Raw genomic sequence first — 23,870 nt, forward strand, 5'->3', positions numbered from 1 at the left:
AGAGGAATTCGTTTGATGAAGAAGTTGCACCTGATTAGCTAGTTGGTGTGAGAATAGGCTTGATAACATGTTTCTCCTCTAATAAATTGAATACCAAAAAGGAGGAATTTACGCCTGCGTCTAATTTGCTAGTTTGGTGAGACAATAGCTTATCAAGGTGACGATCAATAGCTGAGACATAGCCCCAATCCCCATAAAACAATTCAGTCGGAGGGGTTCAAGTCACCATGATAGCAATAGGGTAAATAGACAACTTAAAAGAAATTCAAATACAAATATCAAGATTATTAGCACACAATGAAGCAGATTTACCCAATCAATTACCACCCCAAACTGCACTTGCCTTGCTCTTTTGAATTTATATTTAGTTGAACTAAGATGCGCATCAATAGATATTACTACAAGACAAACTCGACAAAAAAAACTCAAAAAAAATGATAGTCAACATTCCATGGAACACCAGCCATCAAGGCAGAATCTTGCTTTTTAAGCAACTCCATGGATATGCAAAACAGTACAGTACCACCATGTCCAGATAAAGATTGCTTGGAGCTCCCGTGATCTTGCATCACGATTTACTAACCATGCTATTGATGATGATAGGGGCGCATTGGAGACGAGTGTGGTTGCCCATTTTGGAGGTGAGGAGGTACTGCCCCTTGGCTCATAGGCGGGGGGCCTCCATAAGGGTAGTTGTGCATTTGCTGAGGCATCGCTGGGTTCCAGCCCGTTGAATGAGGATCAGGACCTGGAGCATATTGTGTTCCGTTGTAAGCAGGACCGCCTGGGCCTCCGGCATACGGTTGTTGTCCTAAAACTGAGGGTTGAGAGTTTAGGCCTGGAGTATTTGGGATGGTGTAGTCTCTGCTTCTATCATTATTAACCTGAAAACATAATTAGGTTTGGAGTCAATGCACAAGTGTTGAAAGAACAACTTCTGTTCGAATTGACATTTTACGAGTCTCACCTTTATACTAAGATCAGTGTGGCGAGAATATGAGATGTGAAGCTTGCAGTATCCTCCGTCGTATATGCAGTGTCCTTCTAAAGCCTCCTTTGCAACGACAGCGGTCTGGACATCTGCAGCATGTAGAATACTTTATGAAGGAATGAAGCAAGGACAAAAAGGTAGAACCCTTGAAATCAAACACTCAGTGTTTTTAATTCGTAGTTTTCAAGAAATTACTGTATTCATTATAGGTTGATAGTGTCCCCAACTTTCAGCATAGTCCATAAAAAGCACCACTTTACAAAAGTTTCACCTCGACACATGAAATGACGTTTTAGCAAAAAAGTAGTATGGGTTAATATTTTGTTGCGTCCCCGAACTTTAGTTTTTTCAATCAAAGTTGGGGACACTTTATGGAATTCCCTAAAAGTTAAGTTTGAGACATTTTCCAGAATATGCTAAAAGTTGAGAACATTTTCTGAAATATGCTAAAAGTTGAGGACACAATTTCATATATTTTTTTCTAAAACGACTTCATTTTATGTGCTGAGGTAGAAAAAAAATTCTACCTCAGACTACGACGATATGAATCGCTGTAAGTTGGGAACATTTGAAGAAAAAACAGCAGTTTGAGACATTTTTTGAAATATTCTAAAAGTTAAAACACAATTAATACTTCATTATAAGACCAAATTAAGTGTAAAACGCACAAATTGTGGCTAGCCAAATCCACATCTTACCTGGGTACTGGATCAATGCTTGAAGACCACCATTTTTGTCGAACATGGCAATTTTTAGGACAGGCCCAAATGATGAAAAGACCTTAAGTACAAATAAATTACCACCAGTAATGAGTGATCCAATAACTAATGTAAAGGCTTTCTCAAGTTTCAAGGCGGGTACCGTTTGTAAGACATCTAAGGTAACTGCATATTGCATGTTCTCGATGGAAGCAAGTAGAACATTGCTCTCAGGTTCCATTTTTTTCCCGTCAACTCCTACACTAAACTGAAAGAAAGTAGAAGCGTAATTTCAGTATTGAAACTTAAAGAGAAAGGGAGGAGCAGAAACTGGAAACGGTATATACATCAATCATATCACTCAGATACCTCCATCCACAAAAACTAAGGAGCAAAGTATTTGAACATATTAGTGAATCAGCTCATGCAAATAATTTACCTGTCCACTTGCGTCTATAGCTGACGGAGCAACAGGGAGCATAGGATTGGTGTAGTCCCTAAATTAACCATAGCATAAAGATAAGAATGCCATATAAAAATAGCTCAAACAGAGAAGGGATCATATCAAATAAATAAGATGTTCTGTATATGAATTTATAGAAGTTATGAAACCAATACAATAATACAATTTGGTCTACAATAATGCAGCCGGGAAAAATAAAAGAAAAAATCAGTTTACCTACTACGATGGCTCTGGAATTTTACACTCAAGTCTGTATGCGCAGAATATGTTATTCTAAGAGAACACGGCCCCAGCTCTGGAATCAAATAACTGGCCAAAATAAAGACAGAAGCAGAAAATTGGTGAAATGCTTCACTTCTCATGTATTACTTATAAAACACACATATTAACAGACTCTTCACAGGTAGAGTGTAAAAATAACTTCTACATACTTCAAACAGAAGAACGTGGGTAGCAGGCTTATAGAATCAAGTTATGTCCCAAATAATTCTACATGTTGAACAATGTGATCTCTTGAGACAAGCTAAGTAGGTAAGAACCCAGGGCCATGGCCCAGGATACAATCAAGTAGGGTCGTTACATAACAAGCTATACATTTTTAAATTACTTGATGTCAATATTTCGCATGTATTGGACATCCAGTCAACAACTCCAATCCCTACTCACTGATTCAGTACACTTGCCACGCTAAACACTGAAGCCATCTTAAATATATTCATTGCAGTAAGGCACCAATGGCCAAGAAAAGATAAAGTTAATCATTCCAATTAAAGGTATAGTAACAAGAAATGGCTAAAGAGTGAGAGGTAGAGTGGGGTGAGGAATACGCAAGTACCCCTTTAGCACAGTTGTAGATCCCAAGCCAAATATAAAAACCCAGATCACCTTGGAATGCTTCTCCCATCAAGAGCATCCTTGGCAGCAGTCGCAGTCTCTGAATCTGAAAATTGCACCAGAGCCTAATGGCGGAGGAAGCGATAGATGTTATGGCACTGACACAAACCATTAAGGAAACAATGCCATTGAAATGAAGATCAACTGGAGATCCATACCTGAAACCCAGCAGTCTTCTCAAAAGTAGTAATTTTATGAACAAACCCGAAGGCTGAAAATACCTGAAAAACAAACAAGAATAAATATATTCAACAGAAAAGTACACTATTCATTTTAATTGAAATAATAAGTAGCGTACATCAACAAATGAAAAAGAAAGAAGCATCCTCAACATTCGAAAAGTAACATTTTTTACCAAGGGAAGGTCAGTGACAAGCGACGACACACAATTTTAATGATTAAATAAATAAAATCCCAGCTAAAGTATACAGAACGGAGTGAGATATATCAATGAAAGAAACAGGAAGGAATAAAGCTCTCATGTCAGAGAAGTGCAGGGCCACCAGAAAAATAGTGAAAGGAAGTAAAGGATTGGGTAACAGTTTATGAACTCCATGGAATAACTTCCTAACAGTGAAGAAGGGTCATTGTATTATGAATAATATACAAAAACAGGCATAGTGTCAAATTCGTGCCATGTTTTAAAATGCTGGGAAAATCCAGGCTGGACAATTGCAAGGCCACTTCAGTGTTGTTATGGTCGAGGGGCGCACCGGGTCGATGAGGTGAAAATTCGGGTCGCGGGTCGGCGAGTTGACAGGGTCGAGAGAGCTAGGTTAATTTTTTTGCCTTTTAATATTAAATAAAATAAATATATTGCTCTAATGTTTATAATATATCAAATAATATAAATGTAGACGCAATTCATGTGAATAGAGATAAAATGGAAAATAGAAATGATCAAAATATCAAAACAATTCATAAGTCATAACACAATAAATAATTGAAACCATTGTCTGAAAATATCAAAACAAAGGAATATATGAAGGGTGGCAGCAAAAGATCTTTGAATTGTTTATTTGTTTAGGAGTGAAGAGGCCGAATTCTAAAGTGTAGAAAGTAGGTTTGAAAAGTTTGATGTGATGCATGCATATATATAGAGAATTGTGATTGAGAGAGTCAGAAAACATGTGAGAGATTTGAGAAATCAGAGATAGCATGTGCTTAGGGCGACCCAGGCGACTCACTCGACCCAGGCGACCCACTCGACCCAGGCGACCCAGCAGCGACCCTGTATCTCGATCAACCCACCCATGTTGGGGCGGTGATGGTCTCGACCCAGACGACCCGAGCGACCCGAGCGACATTTTGACAACACTGGGCCACTTTGCAGAGAGTAGCAAGAATTTCCGATAATTTCTCAAATCTAAGGTACAACATCACAAAAGAAATTGAGTTAGTCCCAGTTTTCTGCATTGTTGCAATTCAGACACTCTTTTAGCGATTAACATTCGTAGAAATGGTTAGAGAGATCTCCTTTTTAAAACTACAAAAAAGTGGAACAACAATTAAGTACAACAGACATGAACAATCACACCAAACATAAATGCTAGAGATGTATACTATTATGTATGGTAAAAGAGAAAATCACCGACTATGAAGTTAAATAACAAGGTACCAAAAAGAAAAGGGGAAAAAGAAATATTTGAGATTCTTAAGAAGCTAGGGATAGAATCACAATGTGGAGGAAGGGAAGAAAGAGCGAGTGTTAGGGAAGGAGAAAGAAGACAAACACACATGTGCCCTTTCTCCCAATGCAATAAGCTGCCATCGAAGATATTTCCTTGGCATGTTCCTGCTGATTCATTCAGGCTCTTGTCAAATAAAGCTTAAGCTGGGCATACCACATTCTAGGCACAGTAATATCAAACAAAACATCCTTATATTGCCACAAATTTGCATGCTTCGACTTTATGCTGGGGATGCTAATTGCTTACCAAGTGTAGCACATCAATACTGACAAGACGCGCATCATTTCCCTCAATTGTTACCAAGAGTACATTTCCAGCAACATCTGCAGTAGTCTTGTTGTTCACTATTTCTTGCCTGTTTGAATATTGTAGGTAGACGGTTTTCCCTCGTACCTGAGCAGGCTCAGATGATGATGCGTAATACGATATCATAGCAATAGCTTGATTAAGTTCCGCCTATAAAACAATTAATAATAACCACATCAGATCATAGAAATTAACAAGAATTCATAGACGAGCAAAAATTAGACTTACAAACTCAATAAAAGCTTGGTTCCTATTTGCTCCAACATTACACTTTGTGTTGACAACCTTCCCAAATGGCTTCCCCAGCTCGACTAATTCCTCTTCAGTACATTCCCATGGCAAGTTCCTTAAATGGAGAACCTTGGACGGAGGCTGGGTGTACCGAAACTGCGGTTGACTGGAAACTGATGACATTCCGCACTGTGATAAAAAAAAATTGCAAAACTTTTCAAATCCAATTATGTTGTTAACGAATGAACCATATTACATGACTTCAAAAGTTCATAAAGAAATGTAAAACACTCAAATCCAAGCTGCGAATCATGTCAGTAGCAAGCATCTAATCCAATTGTATATGGCCACCGATTCAGTTCACAAGCATAAATCAGTAAATACAAAATAAGAAAACAGGAAAATTTATTTCAAACGCTCTATCTGGATCGATATGCAATCTTGAGCTTCATTTGCTAAGAAATGCCGCAAAGAATCAAAAGTACCAGGAAAAGCAGATCTTCCAAATTTGCAGTAATTTAATTGCAGAAAAAACGGAAAATTAAAAATTAACAATAACGGAAAAAGCCTCAAACAAGTACCTCTATACGTATACAAACGCCTAAACTTAAGAACCCTAAAAAGAAACCCCAAAACAAAATAACCGAATAGAAGGAACTGAAAATGAGGCAATAAAGGTAAAATAAAGAAATCAGCGACGAGTACCTGATATAATAATTGTGAATTTAGGGTTCGCAGAGAGTAGAACCGTAGAACAGCTGATGCGAAGACAAAATTTTTTTTGGGGGATTATTATCTCTCTAGCCTCGATGGATGGGAGAGGATAACAGCGGCACAACTGCGAGCACGACGGCGTCCGTCCGTCCGTCCGTGCCAGCGGCACGGAGACCTCGTCCGCCGCTGGCACGATACTGCTCGAAGCATCGAGCACGTCCGTGCCAGCAAGCAGGTAACGTGGCAGGCACTGATTAAAAATCGATTAAAATAATAAAAAATATTCCACTTCCCAAAAAAATTATATCCGTTTTCTACTCACTTTTATTTTTTATTTTTCATTTTTTCCCCAAAAATATACATTTTCATCTATAAATACACCCACTTTCACACCCAAAAATTCACACCACACTACACAATTCTCATCTACATTCTCTCATTTTCATTCTCATCTACATTCTCTCATTTCTATTCTCAATCTTTCTTCCACTCCTACAACATAACAATATCCGGCCACGGCGATCGCCCCCGGGCTCCCACGGTTGGAACCTCGATTAGTTCGGTTCACAACCGTTTCCTAGTCCGGAAACGGAATATTCAGCCTCTCCTCAAACCCAAAGTTCGGGAGTTCCGGGTGGCTACCAGTCTTACCCGATCGACGACCAATATGCCCCCGAAGGGCTATACGGGTGGACACCCGAGCCTAGAGCGAGGTCGAACAGCTGCTCCCAAACTCCGACTCCTCCAACTCGAGGTGTCTGCACATTGTACACTCCGACGGAGATGGAGCAATTGTTCAAGGCGTTCTTGTCAATCTCCGAAGATCCGGAGGTTGGCACGAACCAATCCGGCGATCATTATTGGTGGCGCATCTGTCGCCGGTACAATGAAAACCGGACGGAGGGAACAATCGAGCGCAACGAGAGTATGGTGAGCAACGACATATACAGAACCAACGAAGAAATCCAAAAGTTCCAGGGGTATTACCTCCTGGAAGAACGATCGGCGGGGAGCGAGGTCGACATCATCAGTTCCGCCTTGTCGACCTACCAATTCATGAACTACAAGCCGTTCAAGTACCTCAACATATAGCAGGAGACGCGGTCGCATCCGAAGTATAGGGGAGACGTAACATCCTCCTCTACCGGCTCCACCAAACGGTCAAGGTCGGTATCCCTATCCGACGCCGGCTCCGAAGACGTGGCTAGCCAACTTGCCGGAGCTAACTTGGGTAGCCCCGACGCCGGCCCGAGCGGTTCCCAACACCGACCGCAAGAAAGGAAGAAGGCGGCGGTCAACCGTCGTCGCACCGCGACTCCATCCAGCGATGCTCCTGAACCCGTTCCCGCTCCTGTTCCCTATGCGCCACCTCCACCCCCACCAACTCGTTGTGGGCGATTTTGGCCCAACTCAATATGACCGATAAGTCAACTATGACCCCGCGAAGCTTCGATCGCATGAGGCCATGATATTGGGTCTCCAAAAACAATTCGGGGTAGTGCTGCCGGATGAATAGTCTTCCACGGGGGTATTTTTAGCCTTTAATTATGTATTTTTTTTAGGAGTTTAATTATGTAATTTTTAATTTTTAGGATTTTAATTATTTAATTTTTATTTTATTTGTAATTTGTAATATTATTTCGATTTTTTTTAATGAATTTTAATATTACGTAAATGTTTTTATTTAAATTGAATAATAGAATGGTGGGACTCTTGTGCTCGTCTTAGGACAGCTCACAACCGTGCTCGTTGGCAAGAGCACGATCGTGGATGCTCTAATGTATTTGGGCCTAAGACAGCTATTGTGTTATAATGGGCCTAATTGTTAGGCCCATTATTGTGACTAAGCCCCACTGCCCCACGTTTTTTGAACATGTTTACAACACTTCATCTCCATGCAAATAATTCGCCCTCAATATATCTCAAATATCAGAAATTCGCAATCTTCAATCTCCGCCACTTGGAAATGGAAGCGCCAGCTGTGGAAAGAGACTCCTGCAGACTCCGCCGTCGTCCACACAAACAAAGCGATAACAGTGAGTTGCCAAAACAGAGACCTGGATCATGCCCGCCAACTGTTCGATGAAATGCCCCAACGAACAGTCGTCTCTTGGAACACCATGATCACCGGCTACTCCAAATGGAATATCACCACCAACGCTCTAGGCTTAGTCTCCCTCATGCATTTCTCCGACGTCAAGCTCAACGAGACTACATTTTCCGTTTCACTGAGCGTATGCGGCCGGGTGTAGTCGTTGACAAGCGGGAAACAGCTTCACGGGCTGCTTCTGAAATCCGGGTATCAAAGATTCAAGCTTGTTGGGAGTGGGTTGATGTACTTGTACGCTAATTCTCGCCGTATCAGCGACGCCCAGAAACTGTTCGACGAATTGCACGAAGAAAATGACTTGTTATGGAGTTTGATGCTGGTTGGTTATGTTGAGTGTGACTCAATGGCTGAGGCTGAGGCCATCTTCCATCAAATGCCGAGGCACGGCGTGGTGGAGTAGACTACCTTAATCTCGGGGCACGTGAGGAGCGAGGATGGGTGCATGAAGGCGTTGGAGGCATTCAAGATGATGATAGACGGGGGCGAGGCTGATCCGAATGAGTTCACTTTGGATTGTGTAGTGAGAGGTTGTGGTCAGATGTGTGATCTCATGAATGGAAGGGTGGTTCATGGGCTTGTGGTGAAGTTAGGGTTTGAAGATGAGTGCTCAATTTGTAGTGCCTTGGTTTTCTTGTATTGTAGCTGTGAATATGTGGATGATGCCATGGATGTTTGGAGGTACGAAATCACGGTAATTCAATTCTCGATTGTCACATCTGTGTACCAAATGACATCTTCGGTAATGTTCAAAGCAATGTTGTTTAATTTAAAATTTTTGTTGTAGGTACATGTCATGTAAATACGTGAGAGATTCGAACCAGTTGATCAAGGCATATGCAAGGTGTGGTCGAGTTGAGGACTCGAAGAGGTTGTTTATGGGGACACCGCTCGAAATCCTGAGCTCGACGAACACCATGATCTCTGTGTACTCGAGGAATGGTGAGGTCGAGAAAGCTTTGGATCTTTTCGAGAAGGCGAAGTTGGAAGGAAGCCCGATTAGTTGGAACTCAATGATGTCAGGGTATACCCCAACGATCTCCACGAGAACGCGTTGGATCTCTACCTAACCATGTGTAGATCGTCCATAAGCCCGACCGCGTCCACCTTTTCCGTGTTGCTCCACGCGTGTGCCTGCATGGTGGGTCTCTTCAGCAGGGACGAGTGGTTCACGGCCATTTGGCGAAAACTCTGTTCTCCTCCTACGTTTGTGCGGGAACAGCCCTCATCGACATGTATTCAAAGTGTGGAAGCATTGCAGGCGCAAGGGACGCGTTCAGCTGCATCTTTTCGCCCAACATGGCAGCTTGGACAGCCCTGATCAACGGGCACGAGCACCACGGCCTTGGCCCGGACGCGGTGTCGTTATTTGGTCTCATGCTGGAGAGGGGCATGATGCCAAATGCAGCAACTTTCGTGGCCGTCTTGTCTGCTTGTGCAAGAGCAGGTATGTTAGACGATGGAATGGCAATTTTCCGATCGATGAAGGAGGAATACGGTGTAACGCCAACACTGGAGCACTTAACGTGTGTCGTGGAGCTCCTCGGGCGGTCGGGGCTGGTACGTGCGGCCGAGGAATTTGCGGAGTCGATGCCGGTTGCAGCAGACAAGATTGTGCTGACCACACTGCTGCATGCTAGTTGGTCTTGGATGGAGACGGAGGTGGCGGAACGAGCGGCGAGGAGATTGCAAGCGTTGGATGCAAACTCAGCCGCGGCGTGCGTTATAATGTCGAACGTGTATTCGGGGACGGGGAAGTGGGGGAAGAAGGTGGAGGCGAGGGAGGCGTTGAAACAACGGGGGGTTACGAAGGTTCCGGGATGTAGTTGGGTTGATATAAACAGCAGAAGCCATGTCTTCTCTGTTAGCTGTAGAAACCATCCAAATTCTGATATGATATATGCAACTTTAGAGTCTCTGAGATTGAATGAGAGCTCAAATCAAGACTAAAATATTCTTCATTATCTCTCTATACTCTATAGTCTGCATATCTTCTTCATCATGTCAATAAATGAAGTTTAGAAAATTAAAGATGAAAAAAGCAAATACACGTATAGTAGGTGGGCAGAGAAAAATAAGTCAGCTGGTACTTATGTGCGGGTATTGCTAAAACCATAATGGGATACTGGCGGATCCGCGAATTTCTGATGTTAGTAAATGCTGGTAGAGAATAAAGACTACGACACAAAGAATTTACGTGGTTCGATTTACTGAAGTAAATCTACGTCCACGGGAAGAAGGGAGGGCAAGATTGTATTGCTTGATCTGTTTTTCTACGGCTTACAATACAGACTTGCTATTTGATATTTTATCTCTAGAGAGCTTAACCTTTTTCTATCTGATCTAAGTTCTATTTATACATTGAACTAAGATCGTGGCTTGCATCACCACTAATGATGGTTGTGGATGTCGTGGAGGTCATGGAGGTCCTGCATGTAGCGTAGGTCATGGCCTACGATCGTGGCCTGAGTTGACACCACGTGGTAGTGGGTGTGTTGGAAGTTGTGGAAATCCTGTATGGGTCCACTAACTCCTTGTTCGGTCGAATACTGAGACCGAACTGCTTTGGTTGCCGATCTGAGAGTAGAGCTTGATGCCGACCTGAGAGCAGAGCTTGATTGGTTAGCTTTTACCGAGCTGTAGGCTGAGGCCGAACTCTTTGGTAATGCCGAACTCATACTCTTCCTTGGGCTTTGGGCTGATGGGCCGTCATTGCTGTTGGGCTTGTTTAGTACGCACCCCATCAGATACTACTCATGTCAATCTTTAAGTTTGATAAAATTCTGACTAGTTCCATAAAATTTTATTTTAAAATTTTAAATCATTAAGCTTCAGTTTTTCTTGACGGTCGCACCTATGTATAGAACGACGCCTCTAGTAATGCTCAAAACGTCATTGTATAATTAAAATAAGAAAAAAAAATACTTACGAGCATGGTTAGAAGGTGATGTTTGTACACAGAAAAGACGATTGAGAAAAATTGGAATTTCGTGATTTAATATATTCAGTTTTAAAACTTTAGAAGACCAAACTTCGTGATTTAAATGACTATTATCCTAACTATGATTACAGACGACTTCTAAACAATATTTGGTGTATGCCGTAGCAATGTTCGCTTTAGAAACTGTAACGATGAAGGTAATTGACTCGAGCTGGATGCTTGAGCTTCATGAGAGCCTTCACTTCATGCTTCCTAACCATTTCCCGAGAAATGTTGAGATTTCCTGCAATCTCTCCTAGTGTTCTATTTCCTTTACCATCAAGCCCATACCGTTGTCTGATCACTAAACTCTCCTTAGGCTTCAGAGAATCGAGCTGATACAAGCAAGAATCATATCACCACAAAGCAAAGGAAGGATGGCACCAAATGCAGTCGTAGATTCTACCATAACTTACCACATCGTCTAGAGCAAGCCTGAGAAGCGCAGGTTGCCTTCTTTGATCTCCCTCGACACCATCTACGTCTTTGATTCCATTGATGAGCTCTTCCTGGGTCACTGCATGCTTTGCATGCAATGAAAGAATAGGCTTTGCTGCCCTCATTACTTCATGGTATCTTTCTGCAGAGATCCCAACTCGATCTATAATTTCTTCTTTAGTAGGCAATCTTTGAAGTTCGAACGACAACACTAGCTTGGTTCTGTGAATATCAGCTCGGATCTGTACCAAGATGTATAGTTTATTTCATGCTTTATGCTGCATAGATATGTTCCAACAAAACAATTCTTCGAGGAATACATGGATTTGGAAAATTATCAGAAATAAAGAGCTTACCGACTCAAGGCCAAAAGACACCTTTGTGAAACTTGAAAGCGTCATGGAACGAATAATGGCATGCCTAATCCAAAAGAGGCTATACGTTGAGAGCTGGAACTTCCGTTTTGGCTCAAAGCGGTCAATACCCGTTATGAGACCCTTTACACCAGCTTGACACAAGTCTTGGAACCGTGGCCCACTAGAGAAGTCTTGAAAATACTTATTCATGACGAACAAGACAAGTCGCAGGTTGTGCTGCACGAAATCAAAAACTTAGATTCTTGTGATGTAGTGTCATGTACTCTGTATTTATCGAATTATTTGTCAAGAACAAGCACAAATCAAGCCAGAAAGTGCCTCAGAACAGTTGAGCTTGTCCCCATCAACAAGTAAACACTTACCATTCTAGCAGATATGGATATAATATAGCCTATGTGCACTCACTTCCAAGATTTCAATATAGATTGCTTAAAAACCCAATTATGTCCATAAAGCAACATGCGACCGGAGACTGGGACTAAAAAACTAAATTCCGACAACTATTATTTCTTAAAATATTTCGATGCCCCATCACTGTGTGTCATTAAGCCAGCACCACTTCCCTAAAGCGAAGGAGTTTTGGCCTTCTTAAATCTGGAGGTCAAAAATTAAGATTAACTCAACTTTTATCCGAAAGTCCCACATATCAGAGCTTTGTCTTTCCCAAAACAAATAAAAAGCATGATATAACAGGAAGAAGTGGAAAAAGTAGCTTGGTATGAACAGATTTCTGAGAGTTAAGACCACGAGTTACCTTGATCAACTTGTTTCTCGCAGCTCGACCAACCTCTAATTGTTTCCTCATCTGAACAGTACTCATATTTGTTGCATTTGCTAACTCGCCTTCAGTTAGCTCTTTTCCTAAATCATTATGTGCACTCTCCTTCACTTGGAGGATTTCCTTATGATAAAAGACCAAAGTAATCAGACGAAAAAATAATACTACTAGTAGCATAGCACATTTCTGATATATGAAATGCATGTTCTTCATCTTTTCAGTAGCTTTCTGAGCATTAAGCGTTAAGTTTGACAACAGATAGTTTATTCACCTTCATAGGTTGCATCAGCTTAAACAGCCAGGCATGCTCAGACGAAGGAAGAACCGGAGGGATCTTCATTTTCTTCCAGTCTAAGCTAACCAAGTCAGAGGAAGCTGAATAGTCCCTAACAAGCCTATTAGTCATCTCGAATTCGTCATGGTTTCTTTGGTTTATTTTCTCAGATGACACAACGGATTCACCTGCTTTCTTCGTCTTGAGAGCAATCCTCTTCTCAAGAGTCAACCTACTCTCCTTCTTTTGATTCCTTACAACAGTTCTTTTCTCCGTCTCCACAGTTTCTCCAGTCCTTATACTTCGTGACTGCCTTCTCTTTATCCTACAATCTTTCACCTCATCAACAACGACAGCCTCTGTAGGGCTTTGATTAAATATATACTCCAGCTTTGCAGCGGTTTCATTGTAATACAAATCTGATGTACTTGGAGATGCTTGGTCAGTTAAAGCCACATGATTTACTCGTTCTGGCCGCTTTTTACCCTTTCTTAACCTCTTATGGTTTCCTTTATTTGTCTCCAAAGACAAAGCTACAGATTCTCTAGGCGTAATTAGAGCTAACTTCTTATTCTCATCCTTTTGAAATGATAATACTATTGGTCTTCTAGATAACGATTCATTAGGCAAATATTTTACACCTACTTCCAAGAGAGTTCGTGCAGCAGAACTCGAAACAGACACAAATCCCATGCCAAAGCTGTCAGCTCCGAACATTCACTGCAATAATTGGAGAATCGCTGAACAATCAATCCCATGATATGAAAGCTAAGTACCAAAATTTCAAGCGCAAAAAACGCAGACATCAATATTTACACTATTCTACAAGAAGAAACCAAAGGCCTAGCCTAAGGAAGAAAACATTTAAATTCTCCCCGATCATTTCATGAATCATGAAGCAGTAGATACCGAAGAAGTTCATTTCGTGTATCATACTATCATACAAATTCTACCACGAGTCACTAATTAAATGCAATGCCACCGTATATTGATAAAAACATCTGGAATTCAGCTGGTTTGCGTCAGCGCCAAATCACTAATGATACAAGAGATTAGTCACCACCAAATCAGATATGCATTCCAACAAACAATTCACATAGCAAATGATAAACGTTGAACTACAATGAAGCAATTCTGGTGAGAATCAAAACAAACTACGGCGAATCGTTAATGAACAAATTACTAGTACAGAGAACACTAGCTGAGCAAATGCAAAACGTTGGACAAAATGAGGCAATTCTAGCGAGAATCGAAACGAACTACAGAGAATCGGTCCATGAATGATACACAAACCAATGAACAAATCACCAGAACAGAGAACACTAGCTAATGAAGAAACGTTGGACTAAAATGAAGCAATTCTAGCGAGAATTGAACGAACTACAGAGAACCGGTTCATGAGTAATGCATAAACCAAAGAACAAATTACCAATAAGATAACACTACCTGAGCAAGCACCGAAGAACGATCTGGAATCCGAGAAGGCGAAAGGAAAAGAAGGTTCTATCTTTCGCCGACGACGGAATATTCCGGCGATGGAAGGAAAGGAGCTTAACGTAATTGGAGGTTTTTGGCTCTTAAAAACTTGAAAAAATATGTAATATTTCCTTGAATTTCGGTGGCCACGAGCTCTTTGACGTAGACTTCGACGGCTGAAAGTAGTGGGAGAGTAGATCGACGGTTAAGCAAGTGTCCACGTCAGTTGGCGCAAATGAGGTGATGATGTGGCCGATTAGTGAATGTGTGATGTGGCAAGCTGAGAGTGGAAGGCGATATATTGTTTGTGGATAATATGGTAGCATTCGTGGGATCAGCTCCATATTACTCCCTGTCTCCCTCTATCCCACAGTCACATTTAGTACATATATGGATGTAAGAAATTTAAAGAATAATGGATTATAAAAGCTAGTGGAATATGTGGTAAACTTTTTTATATTAATTTTATAATAAAATATAACTGAAGTGAATTAGTGTAATATAAGACACATGCCAAATTATTGACCATTTATTCTTTAAAATCTTATGATCTTAAATTGATTGCCGTTAGCAATTAAGAGAAGAGTTAAAATAGATCACACCTCTATAAGCCTATCCCAACTCAGATCGCAATTAGTTTTAAGAATTCCTTAGTTTGGTAGTAGGTATGGGGCACGCTTCTTTCAGGGGACAATAGACTATTTTACCAATGTCAATATCCTTTACTTTGAATGTTAATAAGAAGTATACGAGATGTCAACAGACTATATAATCAATGTCAATGAGAGGGCTGCGATCATATCCAACGTGGCTAAGGAGGATCATATAAGGCACACCAGGTCGAGGGCATGGAGATTCTTCTTCCAGCATTGTCTCGCTTATTGTTGATCAAATCATAACTTTCTCCTATGGTGTGATTCACAATAGGAAAAAATGAAATTCAACTCTTCAAAGACATCAAGAGGTTAGTAGACTTTCTTGACCCCTTCAATTGTGTGCCCAATTGTTTTAATTCAAATAGGAATGAACTTTTTATTTTGATTTTATCCGATAATAGGTGATGTAATAATTGTTTTCTGTGAGTAATATGTTAATGAAGCACACAGAAAACAATTATTCGATCATCCATTACCGGATAAAATCAAAATAAAAAGTTTATTCCCATTTGAGCTAAAACAATTACACACTTGAAGGGGTCAAGCCAATCTACTATCCCGATGTCTCTGAAGAGTTGAATTACAATTTTTTCCGACTGTGAATTCACACCATCGGAGAAAGTTATAATTTGATCAATAATAAACATGACAACGCTGGAAGAAGAATCTCCATTACCTCAACCTTGAGAACCACCTCGAAAATATTTTTAGGGTAGGTGTGCCTGATATGATCCTCTTTAGCCACATTGGATATGATCACAGCCCCCTCCTTCAGCTCCTCCAGCTTCGGCTCCATCTTCACCTTCACCTCATTGTACCATCGGTCTTGGAGGTCATTGACCTCGCGGTGTGGGAGGAATTTAAATATTATCTTCCAATCTTTGTGGATCGCGAAAAATAAGTAAGTGCCAAATCTTCTTCGATGGTGAAGAGCGCGTCGGTAGGAGTCGATGTTGTGTCGGTCTTAACTGATGTTTGCACTACTTACTCGTTCTTTTCCTTCTCCTTCTACTTCTCTTCGGCCTTTTTCCATTTATACACCTTCATCTTCAATACCAAGTGCCTTCGATTTGAGAGGTCATCCTTTGTGCGGGGGAAGATTTCAGTTAGTTGCGCCCATTTTGTGTTCATAGTTCCGACAAGATAAACCAGAGCAAGATCTTCGTTGCTTGTGGAATCCGTACGCTTTTCTCATCCTTAGCACATATAGGGCTGGGCCAAAACACCAGAATATCGAAATACGACCTTATTGTACCGAAAAATAACGAAAACTCGCACATCTGCACATATACGGCCCCATCTACTATGCATACAGTCTTTGGGCTTTTGACTAGACAGATGCATGCAGACCAACGTCCATTGTAGGCCCAACTTTCCCACCTGCTTGCGCAAAATGTCATCTTACCTACTGTCCAATCTTTACGGTTTCCCCGTTTCATGACCTAATTCCAAAAACTAGGCACAAATCAACCAACGAACAAACAATAACACCTTATCACAAAATCTTCTTTCAGAAACATGAACAATTCAAAATCTATCTTACCGCAACAGATCGCATTCAAATCAGCTTAAAGTTAAAGAGAGAGAACAAACCATTTCAAATTCAGCTAAACTCAAGCTCCAAACATGTTACCCTAAACCCTAGATATAGCAATATAGACATATTAACCTGGAATTTGGGCATTTTATCCCATAAGATTCAACGGAAACATGTGAACAAACGAATGCAACAGTTGGGATGAAAAATTGGACTGACGGTGGCGACGGGGAATGAGTGGAGCTCTGTTTGCAGATGATAATGGCGACTGCGGTGATGATAGCAAAACCCTACATCTTCCACTATTGGGTCGAGTGTGGGCTTTTGAGAAGGCCCAATAGTATTTAGACTAAATGAACTTAATTAATATTCTTAGTTCAAATAGGCCGATTAATAGATACATAGACGTCCATTTTCTTTTATTGTTTTTCATCTTTTAATTCTTTTGTGATGTCAACTTTGTAGATATTTTTTTAATGTAATACTAGCTCGTTCTTTGCTTGAAATTTAGTTTTTTGGTGGATTTATTGTAGTTTTCAGCCCATTCCCCAAAAACTATATATAAACTCACGAGCCTCGTGTATTAGTGACTATTAATCGTCCACAAATACAAATTTCTGAGTATTATTAATATCGGTCATGTCTGTTGTTTTCAACACCACATCCAATAGCTCTAATCACACAAATTACATTTTAAGAATAGACCACATATATATCTAACCTATAGGATGACAAACAAATAACGAGTTCCAGGTATACGGTATACCCAACGCCGACCCGATACCCACATTTGCGAGTAAGGATACATGATCAAGAAATGAATTAGTTATATGTTCGGATATTGGATATTGGATATAGCAAATTACCCAATTAAAGACAAGATATTCGTCACTTTTGTTTTCCAAGATAGTTTTCTCGATTAGTTTATACCAAGAATGAAATAAAAAATCGGTTTGCGTCCAATAAAGAGTAGTACTGTAATAACGTCGTATCATTTACTTATCATATAATCATAATAACAATGTCGAAGTTCGACTGAATTTTATTTTCATGACATATAAGAGGATAATATATCACAATTTTATTTTATTTTAAAATTTGCAAACAAATTAGAAAAATAATACTTGATCACTCCGATGTCACCTTCTTAAACATAGAATGTCTCGAAGAGACACCACCTTACATTAATTTTGAAGGATTTTTTAAAAAACTATACTCGTATTAAAAGTTTATATTCTTAATAATCAAGAAACAAATAGTCGTTATAACTCCATAGTATTCAACGAGATTTGAAATGTTTTTGTATAAATGCAAAAGCTCATTTTGATGCGAACAAGCGCTCTACATCATTATACATGAAGCGCGTCGCGCTACTACCAAAATACTATGAAGAATTAAACGTGTCAATATGAGTCTAATACAAGCAAGAAATGTCGGTCAATTGACTCTACTTCTATCTTCATTGAGATACCATGATCAAAGGCACACGTAGGCATATGATCAAATTATTATTATATAGTTATCAATTAATACTACTCCATAATATAACCACGTCAATGATTTTTATCAATAGCGGATTCAGTAAATGAAATTCGTGCTTGAAATCAAAAATAAGAAAAAAAATATGTTGCATACAGAAAGATATTTTGGCATGGACTATATATTTAAAAATGTGAGTTAAGAATTTTGTGGTTATAATATCATATGTTATGTTGTTATTTTCCACAATGATTCACACAAAACACAAAATTCAATAATATTATACACCGTAAGAATATGCATTTTGGGTTCGACACAGATTTTAATGTAAAATTAGTTGTTGCTTGTGTTAGCCTTTTATACCAACAAATCTCCACCTAGGATGCACAATGATCAACCTTAACCCCCTATGTTCCAACTCCAAACTTTACCTCTTGAGAACTCCCACCAAATCCAAGCAATGATTGTACGTGGAAACTGACAAAACTTTTGTCAACATATCCGCCGGATTGTTTTCAGTTCCTATATTTTGTATCTTCAATTCTCCTCTACTGACTTCATCCCTTGCAAAATGTAGCCGAATATCAATATGTTTGTTCCGCTCGAGGAATACTTGATGCTTGGACAAACTAATGGCACTACTACTGTCACAATGCACAATGACGGCCTTTTGTAAAATTCCAAAATCTTTGAGAATTCCCTTGATTCAAAAAGCTTTATAAAATTTTATGATTTTAAATTAATTGTAATTAGCAATTAAAGGACGAGTTAACAATTAACCAAACCTCTATCTCTCTCCCACAGCTTATTGTCAATGTGTGTCATTATCGCTTCCCTGACATTGGCTTCAACACAACCATATATCTATCTCGTAGCTTTTTCTCAGTGGCATCACTATTGCTTCCCTGTGCCTGCTGCTTATTGCCGATGGCGTCACTATCACTTCCCTTACATTTGGTAAAATTGTAATATTTGATATAACATACGTAAAATTTATGAGAATGTGTCATTGTTAAAACCGAATATTTGGAAAGACAAAAGTGTGCCGCAAAGCCAAAACTATTTAAGAGCTGACATCTACACAGCAAAAACTGGGAAATTCCCCACAAAATCTCTTCTCAATAGTGGGCTCAAGTGACAAAAATCCAGCTAAAACACTTGAATCAAGAAAAAAACTAAATGAGAAGAAAACTTATTGACATGGAAAATTTTTCAGATGGGAAATTATTTCCTCTTGGGTGTCAAGTTTCTAAAAAGTAGCCCTCGATACTGTGCAATCTAGGCATGCTTATCGAGTCACCGTGTGCCTTGGTGCAACCTCGGGAACCATAGTCAGCTGTAGTCAGCAGCGCAAAAAAACAAGGAAAGGCCTCTATTTGGTCAAGATGTAGCATATTGACGGTTTAGCATGTACTTTACAACTTCATAAAAGGAAACCACAATCCCAACAGAAGGACCAGCACGGCCAACACGGGGTCCAACACCTGCGAACAAGCCCTTCATCCTTCCATCCCTGTGAATATTACAAGTACATTAAATCTCTTCCCATTGAAAAAATGTAATTTAGAACATTAAGACTGAAAAATGTCAACGGGCATGCAATAGATGGATTAAGTTGCGTAGATATGAGATTTTCAGAACTGAAACCTCTCGGTTGCTTGTAGTCTAAAGGAGTAGAGATTTCAACAACAGTAGATATGTAACTCAGATGGGTATGTGGGTTCGATTGGGAGCATACCATGGTGCTGGACTTCTCATCTTCTAAGTTTTAAGGATATGTCATATGTGGAGATAAAAGGTTCAAAAATCAGGAACCGGGCTCTATGCTAAGAGAAAAGGCAGAAACTATGAACTAATGCAACTGAATTCGGTGTAGTGTCTAAATGACAAGTCATTTCGAAACTAAACAAAATGAAAAATTTGATAGATATAAGCATCGCGCATGTTTTCAATGGTTTATAGCTAAAATTATAGGTGGGCTTAAATACCTCCAAATTTCTACGAGAGTGTGCCTTGTCGTCATTCTCAGTGCCCTGGTTGGATCTTGCTGCAAAACGAGAAAACAAACAAGCTAAACAACTACTACTTGAAACCATGAAAATATACACCGGTATAATCTAACACAGCTTTCTATAGCATTGTATTTGATTTATATGAATACCTCAATTTGCCTACGGGTCTTTGCAACATCAAGTGGACATGTAGCAGCAGCAGCAAGGGTCCCAGCAACAAAACCAGCAGAAAAGTTTGACGCAAAGATGCTGACAGCACTTGTTTCATCTCCAATTACACCTAGAAGCCGCCTTCTCACCTATAATACATTATTGTTTGGTACAAGCTCATTACAGGCCCATAAGGGTTAAGATTTCATTGCATAATATGTATGATTCTATCCTCAGAGAGCACAGGTGATGAAACTTACTGGCTCGAGGGTTGACCAGCAGATTGCGGAGAAAGGCACATCACGAGCAAGCTGAGCACCCATGCCAGTCCACAAGAAACGATAGTTTTGCACTGGCAAGAAAAAAGCCATAACCGAACAAAAATGTGAGATAATGGCTGACAACTGCATAAGAGAGATTCCCTCTTTGAGTTGACCAACAATAGCACAAAAATTTTGAGTTTCCTGCCTTACAAAATATAGAAAGAATTATATATCCAATTACCATAGATTAGAGTTATCAGAGTTCCAACAAAAAGTAAAAAAATATGACATGCAAGGTTGTATATTTAGCATTACACTATAAGCCTCGAAAGTACCCAAAAAAACTCTGATCTACGTTGAATGTCTTAATGTTAGCACAGAATAACCTTTCAGGTTTCATCGAAGGATAAATTTCATGACCGGCAGAATAAAAACATCAACTTACAACTGTTATTGAAGCTTGTTGTACTTTTGACCTGGGAGATGAGATCAATTAATGTCTTAAACACACCTGGAGGTCTTTGATCGGCATGGAGATGCTTAAATGCCTGACCATCAAGAGATTAAATTAAGATAGTTAAAAACACAGATGCAAAACAGCAATTTAATAAAGATGCACCAAACGTAAATCACCTGCATTCGTGTTCTTGCAAGCTCAATAGGGTAGCAACTAGCGCAAGCTAGGGAGCGTGCCAGAGCACCAGCAACTAAAGGTGTATAAGGAGTTAACCCCGGAGCTTTTTGTGCAGTAAACTCCTCTAACTTGTTGTGAAAAATATCATAGCATGGCAAGTAAATACCAACCTGTTTGAGAAATATACAAATCGTTGTTCAAGCTGTACATAGAAGAGTTTAATTCCAACAAACCACATTGATAACTTGGTAAGCAGATGTCACATATGTTAGCAGTGATTAGTACTAATCAAAACTTACAGTTGGAATAGCAAGTGCTAAGCCAGCATTAGTTCCTCTCCAAAGTGCAGATAATCCTTCCTGCATAGGATATGAGAACAAATGATAAGTCTCAATTACAAATATCATTCGTGAGTTTTAACTTCAACGTGAATAAGCATGCATGCTCATGCAAATGTATTGGATGCTCAATAGTCTATAATTAATAGGAAAGCCAATGACACAGTACGTCTCCAAACTTTTATATGATCAATTTCAGAGAAAGACTCAGCACACAGAAGATGAGCTATGTATAGGAAATGTATGTCGGTATCTCTTATTTTTAACTGTCAACAACTAACCTGCCTAACAATTTTGTAGAAAACATCCACTGTCCCCTTATAATGGAAACAATCAGGCGGACAAATTGATACTGTACCATGAACACCAGCTCGTGCGCACGATGGAGAGCACCTCAGATCAGCAAACATCTATCAACAAATTGCATAGGAAAGTCAAAGTTTAATCACTTGCGATAAGGCAAAAAGTTATAGACCTGTTACCATATTCACCACTAAAGTTAAGACATAGCAACCATAAATTTTACAATAATGCTGCATATAAATCACTAAATCTTAAGCCACTCTAGAATATACATTTCCTATACAACAGTCAACAAACATAAACTATAGGTTCACGACTACAACTCTACTAACATAAAGGTTGCTGACTTGCAGTGAATCTGTGATTAAAATGGGTGCTACATCACAGTCGTAGTCCTTCTGTTTTTTAAGTCTTGAGACACATAAAACTAGTGCTAAAGAAATCCACTAATCATGTAACCTGAGGCCCTCTACTCCAGGTGGTAGATTCAGATGAAAATTACTACCTATATTAGCAGGCCAATCAAATGAATTGAAAACGACATAAGACACCTTACATACCATATGTGGTCCAAAATACGTCATGCGAGTGGTAAGATTACTTAATGGATGGGAATAGGCGACTCCAGCAGCTTGTGCCTGCAATCTTGTCTGATAGAATATACAAAAGGAAAAAAATAATCAGATGGAAGGAAGGAATAAGTAAATAGTAGTAATACAGTATACTATACATACAAACACAGCTCCCTTTACAACTAGGAAAAATACATAACTGAAACCAAATTCAAAAGCCAGACAATTTCCTTTTTTGCAGGAGAGGGTCCGGGTTGTATTCAGAGAGTCTATTAGACAGTTCAACTAGTTCCATTAACTATCGAATCGTTTTTCAGTTTTTTTCTGGCTTGGCTAGGTGGGATAGCCAAGCCACTCCCCCTTTCTACATGTTATGAAATCAATACAGGCAAAATCCATGGCAACAAATCAATTCAATGAAGACCACAACTAAAGTCTAGCAATGACGTATAACAAACCAAGTCACATAAGCACAACCACAAAACTAGGGTACTGTGTCCAGGAACTTGACCATTAACTAAACAGATCAATAACAAAGAAAAAAACACTAAACATATCAAATTCACCTTAGCCACATCAAGTGGGTTAACCAAAATGGCTGACAGAAACGCTGCACCAGCCGCAGAGAAAGCCCGCTCCGAAAACCCCAAGTTTCTACCAGCAGACACATCCACATCCCGGTTGCTGTTCGGGGTGTTTTCGGGTGCCACAACTCCATCAATTATGACCATTCCTCCTGACATAAGCGACACGTCCTTGTTAAATTCAGGAATCCTTGAGGACTGCTCAGCCGTCCATGGCTCCAGCTCTTTTGTCATCCTCTCTACTGCGATAAAACACGCATGGCCATTTAGTTCCAGAAAAAAGGGAAACTAACTAAACCCTAAAAACCTTGATGGTTCAAACGGAGCAATAACAAAACGCAAATCAAAGACAATGTGCGGGCAATAACAGATTAATTTTCAGTCGCATTGAAGCCCTAAATTCTAAGCTCAGTAATAACAATGATATACATAAAATTGGGAGTCAATTCTGACAGAGCAAAACATCCTTCCATGAAACAATTCATGGCAATCGAAACACATTAGAAAAAGAGTATAGACCTTTGCGATTTGGATGGGCTTGAATTCGATGGTGTTACGTGAATTTCCGTATTGGATTCTTCACCAAAAGTTCTTCCTCCTCTTTGATTGGTTCCGAGTTCTATGGAGAGAGATTGACCGCAGCAGCGAGCCCCACCGCTGTGAGAGAAAGGGAGAGGAAAAGGGCGAATTAGAATTTAGAAGCCTCTCGAGTTTGAGGGTGTGGCTTTCATTGGGAGAGGCATGGTTGATGACGTGGCACAGCTTCTATCACGGCGCCGTTCACACTGCACTGCCACGTCATAAGGATTTCTCATTGCACAGTGACGGACATCCCCAATGACTTCCCGAAGGGCTTCCCACAATTAAAAAAATTTAATGCAATAAACGGAAATTCCGTGCGGACGTCAGTGGGAGTCAATGCAA

General features: G+C 39.9%; 3 protein-coding genes and 1 pseudogene across 11 annotated transcripts; 1 reads left to right on the forward strand and 3 right to left on the reverse strand.

Annotated features, from left to right (window-relative positions):
- Nucleotides 1-320: 320 nt before the first annotated feature.
- LOC121810033 (polypyrimidine tract-binding protein homolog 2-like) lies at nucleotides 321-6,213 on the reverse strand. Of its 6 annotated transcripts, none has more exons than XM_042210922.1 (12): nucleotides 5,272-5,350; nucleotides 5,131-5,193; nucleotides 4,984-5,060; nucleotides 4,784-4,841; nucleotides 3,205-3,267; nucleotides 3,038-3,111; nucleotides 2,369-2,461; nucleotides 2,129-2,186; nucleotides 1,853-1,957; nucleotides 1,690-1,771; nucleotides 968-1,080; nucleotides 321-884 (listed from the first exon to the last, which is right to left on the reverse strand). In XM_042210922.1, the coding sequence occupies exons 3-12, from the start codon at nucleotides 5,019-5,021 to the stop codon at nucleotides 588-590; spliced, it is 981 nt and encodes a 326-aa protein (XP_042066856.1). In that variant the 5' UTR covers nucleotides 5,022-5,060; nucleotides 5,131-5,193; nucleotides 5,272-5,350; the 3' UTR covers nucleotides 321-587. The 6 variants fall into 6 exon arrangements, with proteins under 6 accessions (XP_042066856.1, XP_042066854.1, XP_042066851.1 ...); XM_042210920.1 differs by having other exon boundaries at nucleotides 4,784-4,844; XM_042210917.1 differs by lacking the exon at nucleotides 4,784-4,841 and adding an exon at nucleotides 5,980-6,213 and having other exon boundaries at nucleotides 4,984-5,193; nucleotides 5,272-5,463.
- Nucleotides 6,214-7,837: 1,624 nt separating this feature from the next.
- Nucleotides 7,838-10,045, forward strand: LOC121809226 (annotated as a pseudogene).
- A 1,020-nt stretch (nucleotides 10,046-11,065) lies between these two features.
- Nucleotides 11,066-17,162, reverse strand: LOC121806288 (RNA polymerase sigma factor sigE, chloroplastic/mitochondrial-like). Of its 3 annotated transcripts, none has more exons than XM_042206279.1 (7): nucleotides 16,744-17,162; nucleotides 14,389-16,516; nucleotides 12,940-13,662; nucleotides 12,645-12,791; nucleotides 11,870-12,106; nucleotides 11,492-11,755; nucleotides 11,066-11,410 (listed from the first exon to the last, which is right to left on the reverse strand). In XM_042206279.1, exons 3-7 carry the CDS (start codon nucleotides 13,657-13,659, stop codon nucleotides 11,213-11,215), a joined length of 1,566 nt encoding a protein of 521 aa, XP_042062213.1. In that variant the 5' UTR covers nucleotides 13,660-13,662; nucleotides 14,389-16,516; nucleotides 16,744-17,162; the 3' UTR covers nucleotides 11,066-11,212. The 3 variants fall into 3 exon arrangements, with proteins under 3 accessions (XP_042062213.1, XP_042062214.1, XP_042062215.1); XM_042206280.1 differs by having other exon boundaries at nucleotides 16,668-17,162; XM_042206281.1 differs by lacking the exon at nucleotides 14,389-16,516.
- A 2,006-nt stretch (nucleotides 17,163-19,168) lies between these two features.
- LOC121809676 (mitochondrial carrier protein MTM1-like) lies at nucleotides 19,169-23,639 on the reverse strand. Of its 2 annotated transcripts, none has more exons than XM_042210430.1 (11): nucleotides 23,466-23,639; nucleotides 22,929-23,185; nucleotides 22,351-22,440; nucleotides 21,769-21,897; nucleotides 21,449-21,508; nucleotides 21,149-21,319; nucleotides 20,961-21,063; nucleotides 20,513-20,604; nucleotides 20,252-20,401; nucleotides 20,079-20,137; nucleotides 19,169-19,603 (listed from the first exon to the last, which is right to left on the reverse strand). In XM_042210430.1, the coding sequence occupies exons 2-11, from the start codon at nucleotides 23,178-23,180 to the stop codon at nucleotides 19,471-19,473; spliced, it is 1,239 nt and encodes a 412-aa protein (XP_042066364.1). In that variant the 5' UTR covers nucleotides 23,181-23,185; nucleotides 23,466-23,639; the 3' UTR covers nucleotides 19,169-19,470. The 2 variants fall into 2 exon arrangements, with proteins under 2 accessions (XP_042066364.1, XP_042066363.1); XM_042210429.1 differs by having other exon boundaries at nucleotides 22,929-23,188.
- Nucleotides 23,640-23,870: the final 231 nt, after the last annotated feature.

The sequence above is a fragment of the Salvia splendens genome, chromosome 6 (assembly GCF_004379255.2).
Source record: "Salvia splendens isolate huo1 chromosome 6, SspV2, whole genome shotgun sequence".
In the NCBI taxonomy this organism is placed as follows: domain Eukaryota; kingdom Viridiplantae; phylum Streptophyta; class Magnoliopsida; order Lamiales; family Lamiaceae; genus Salvia; species Salvia splendens.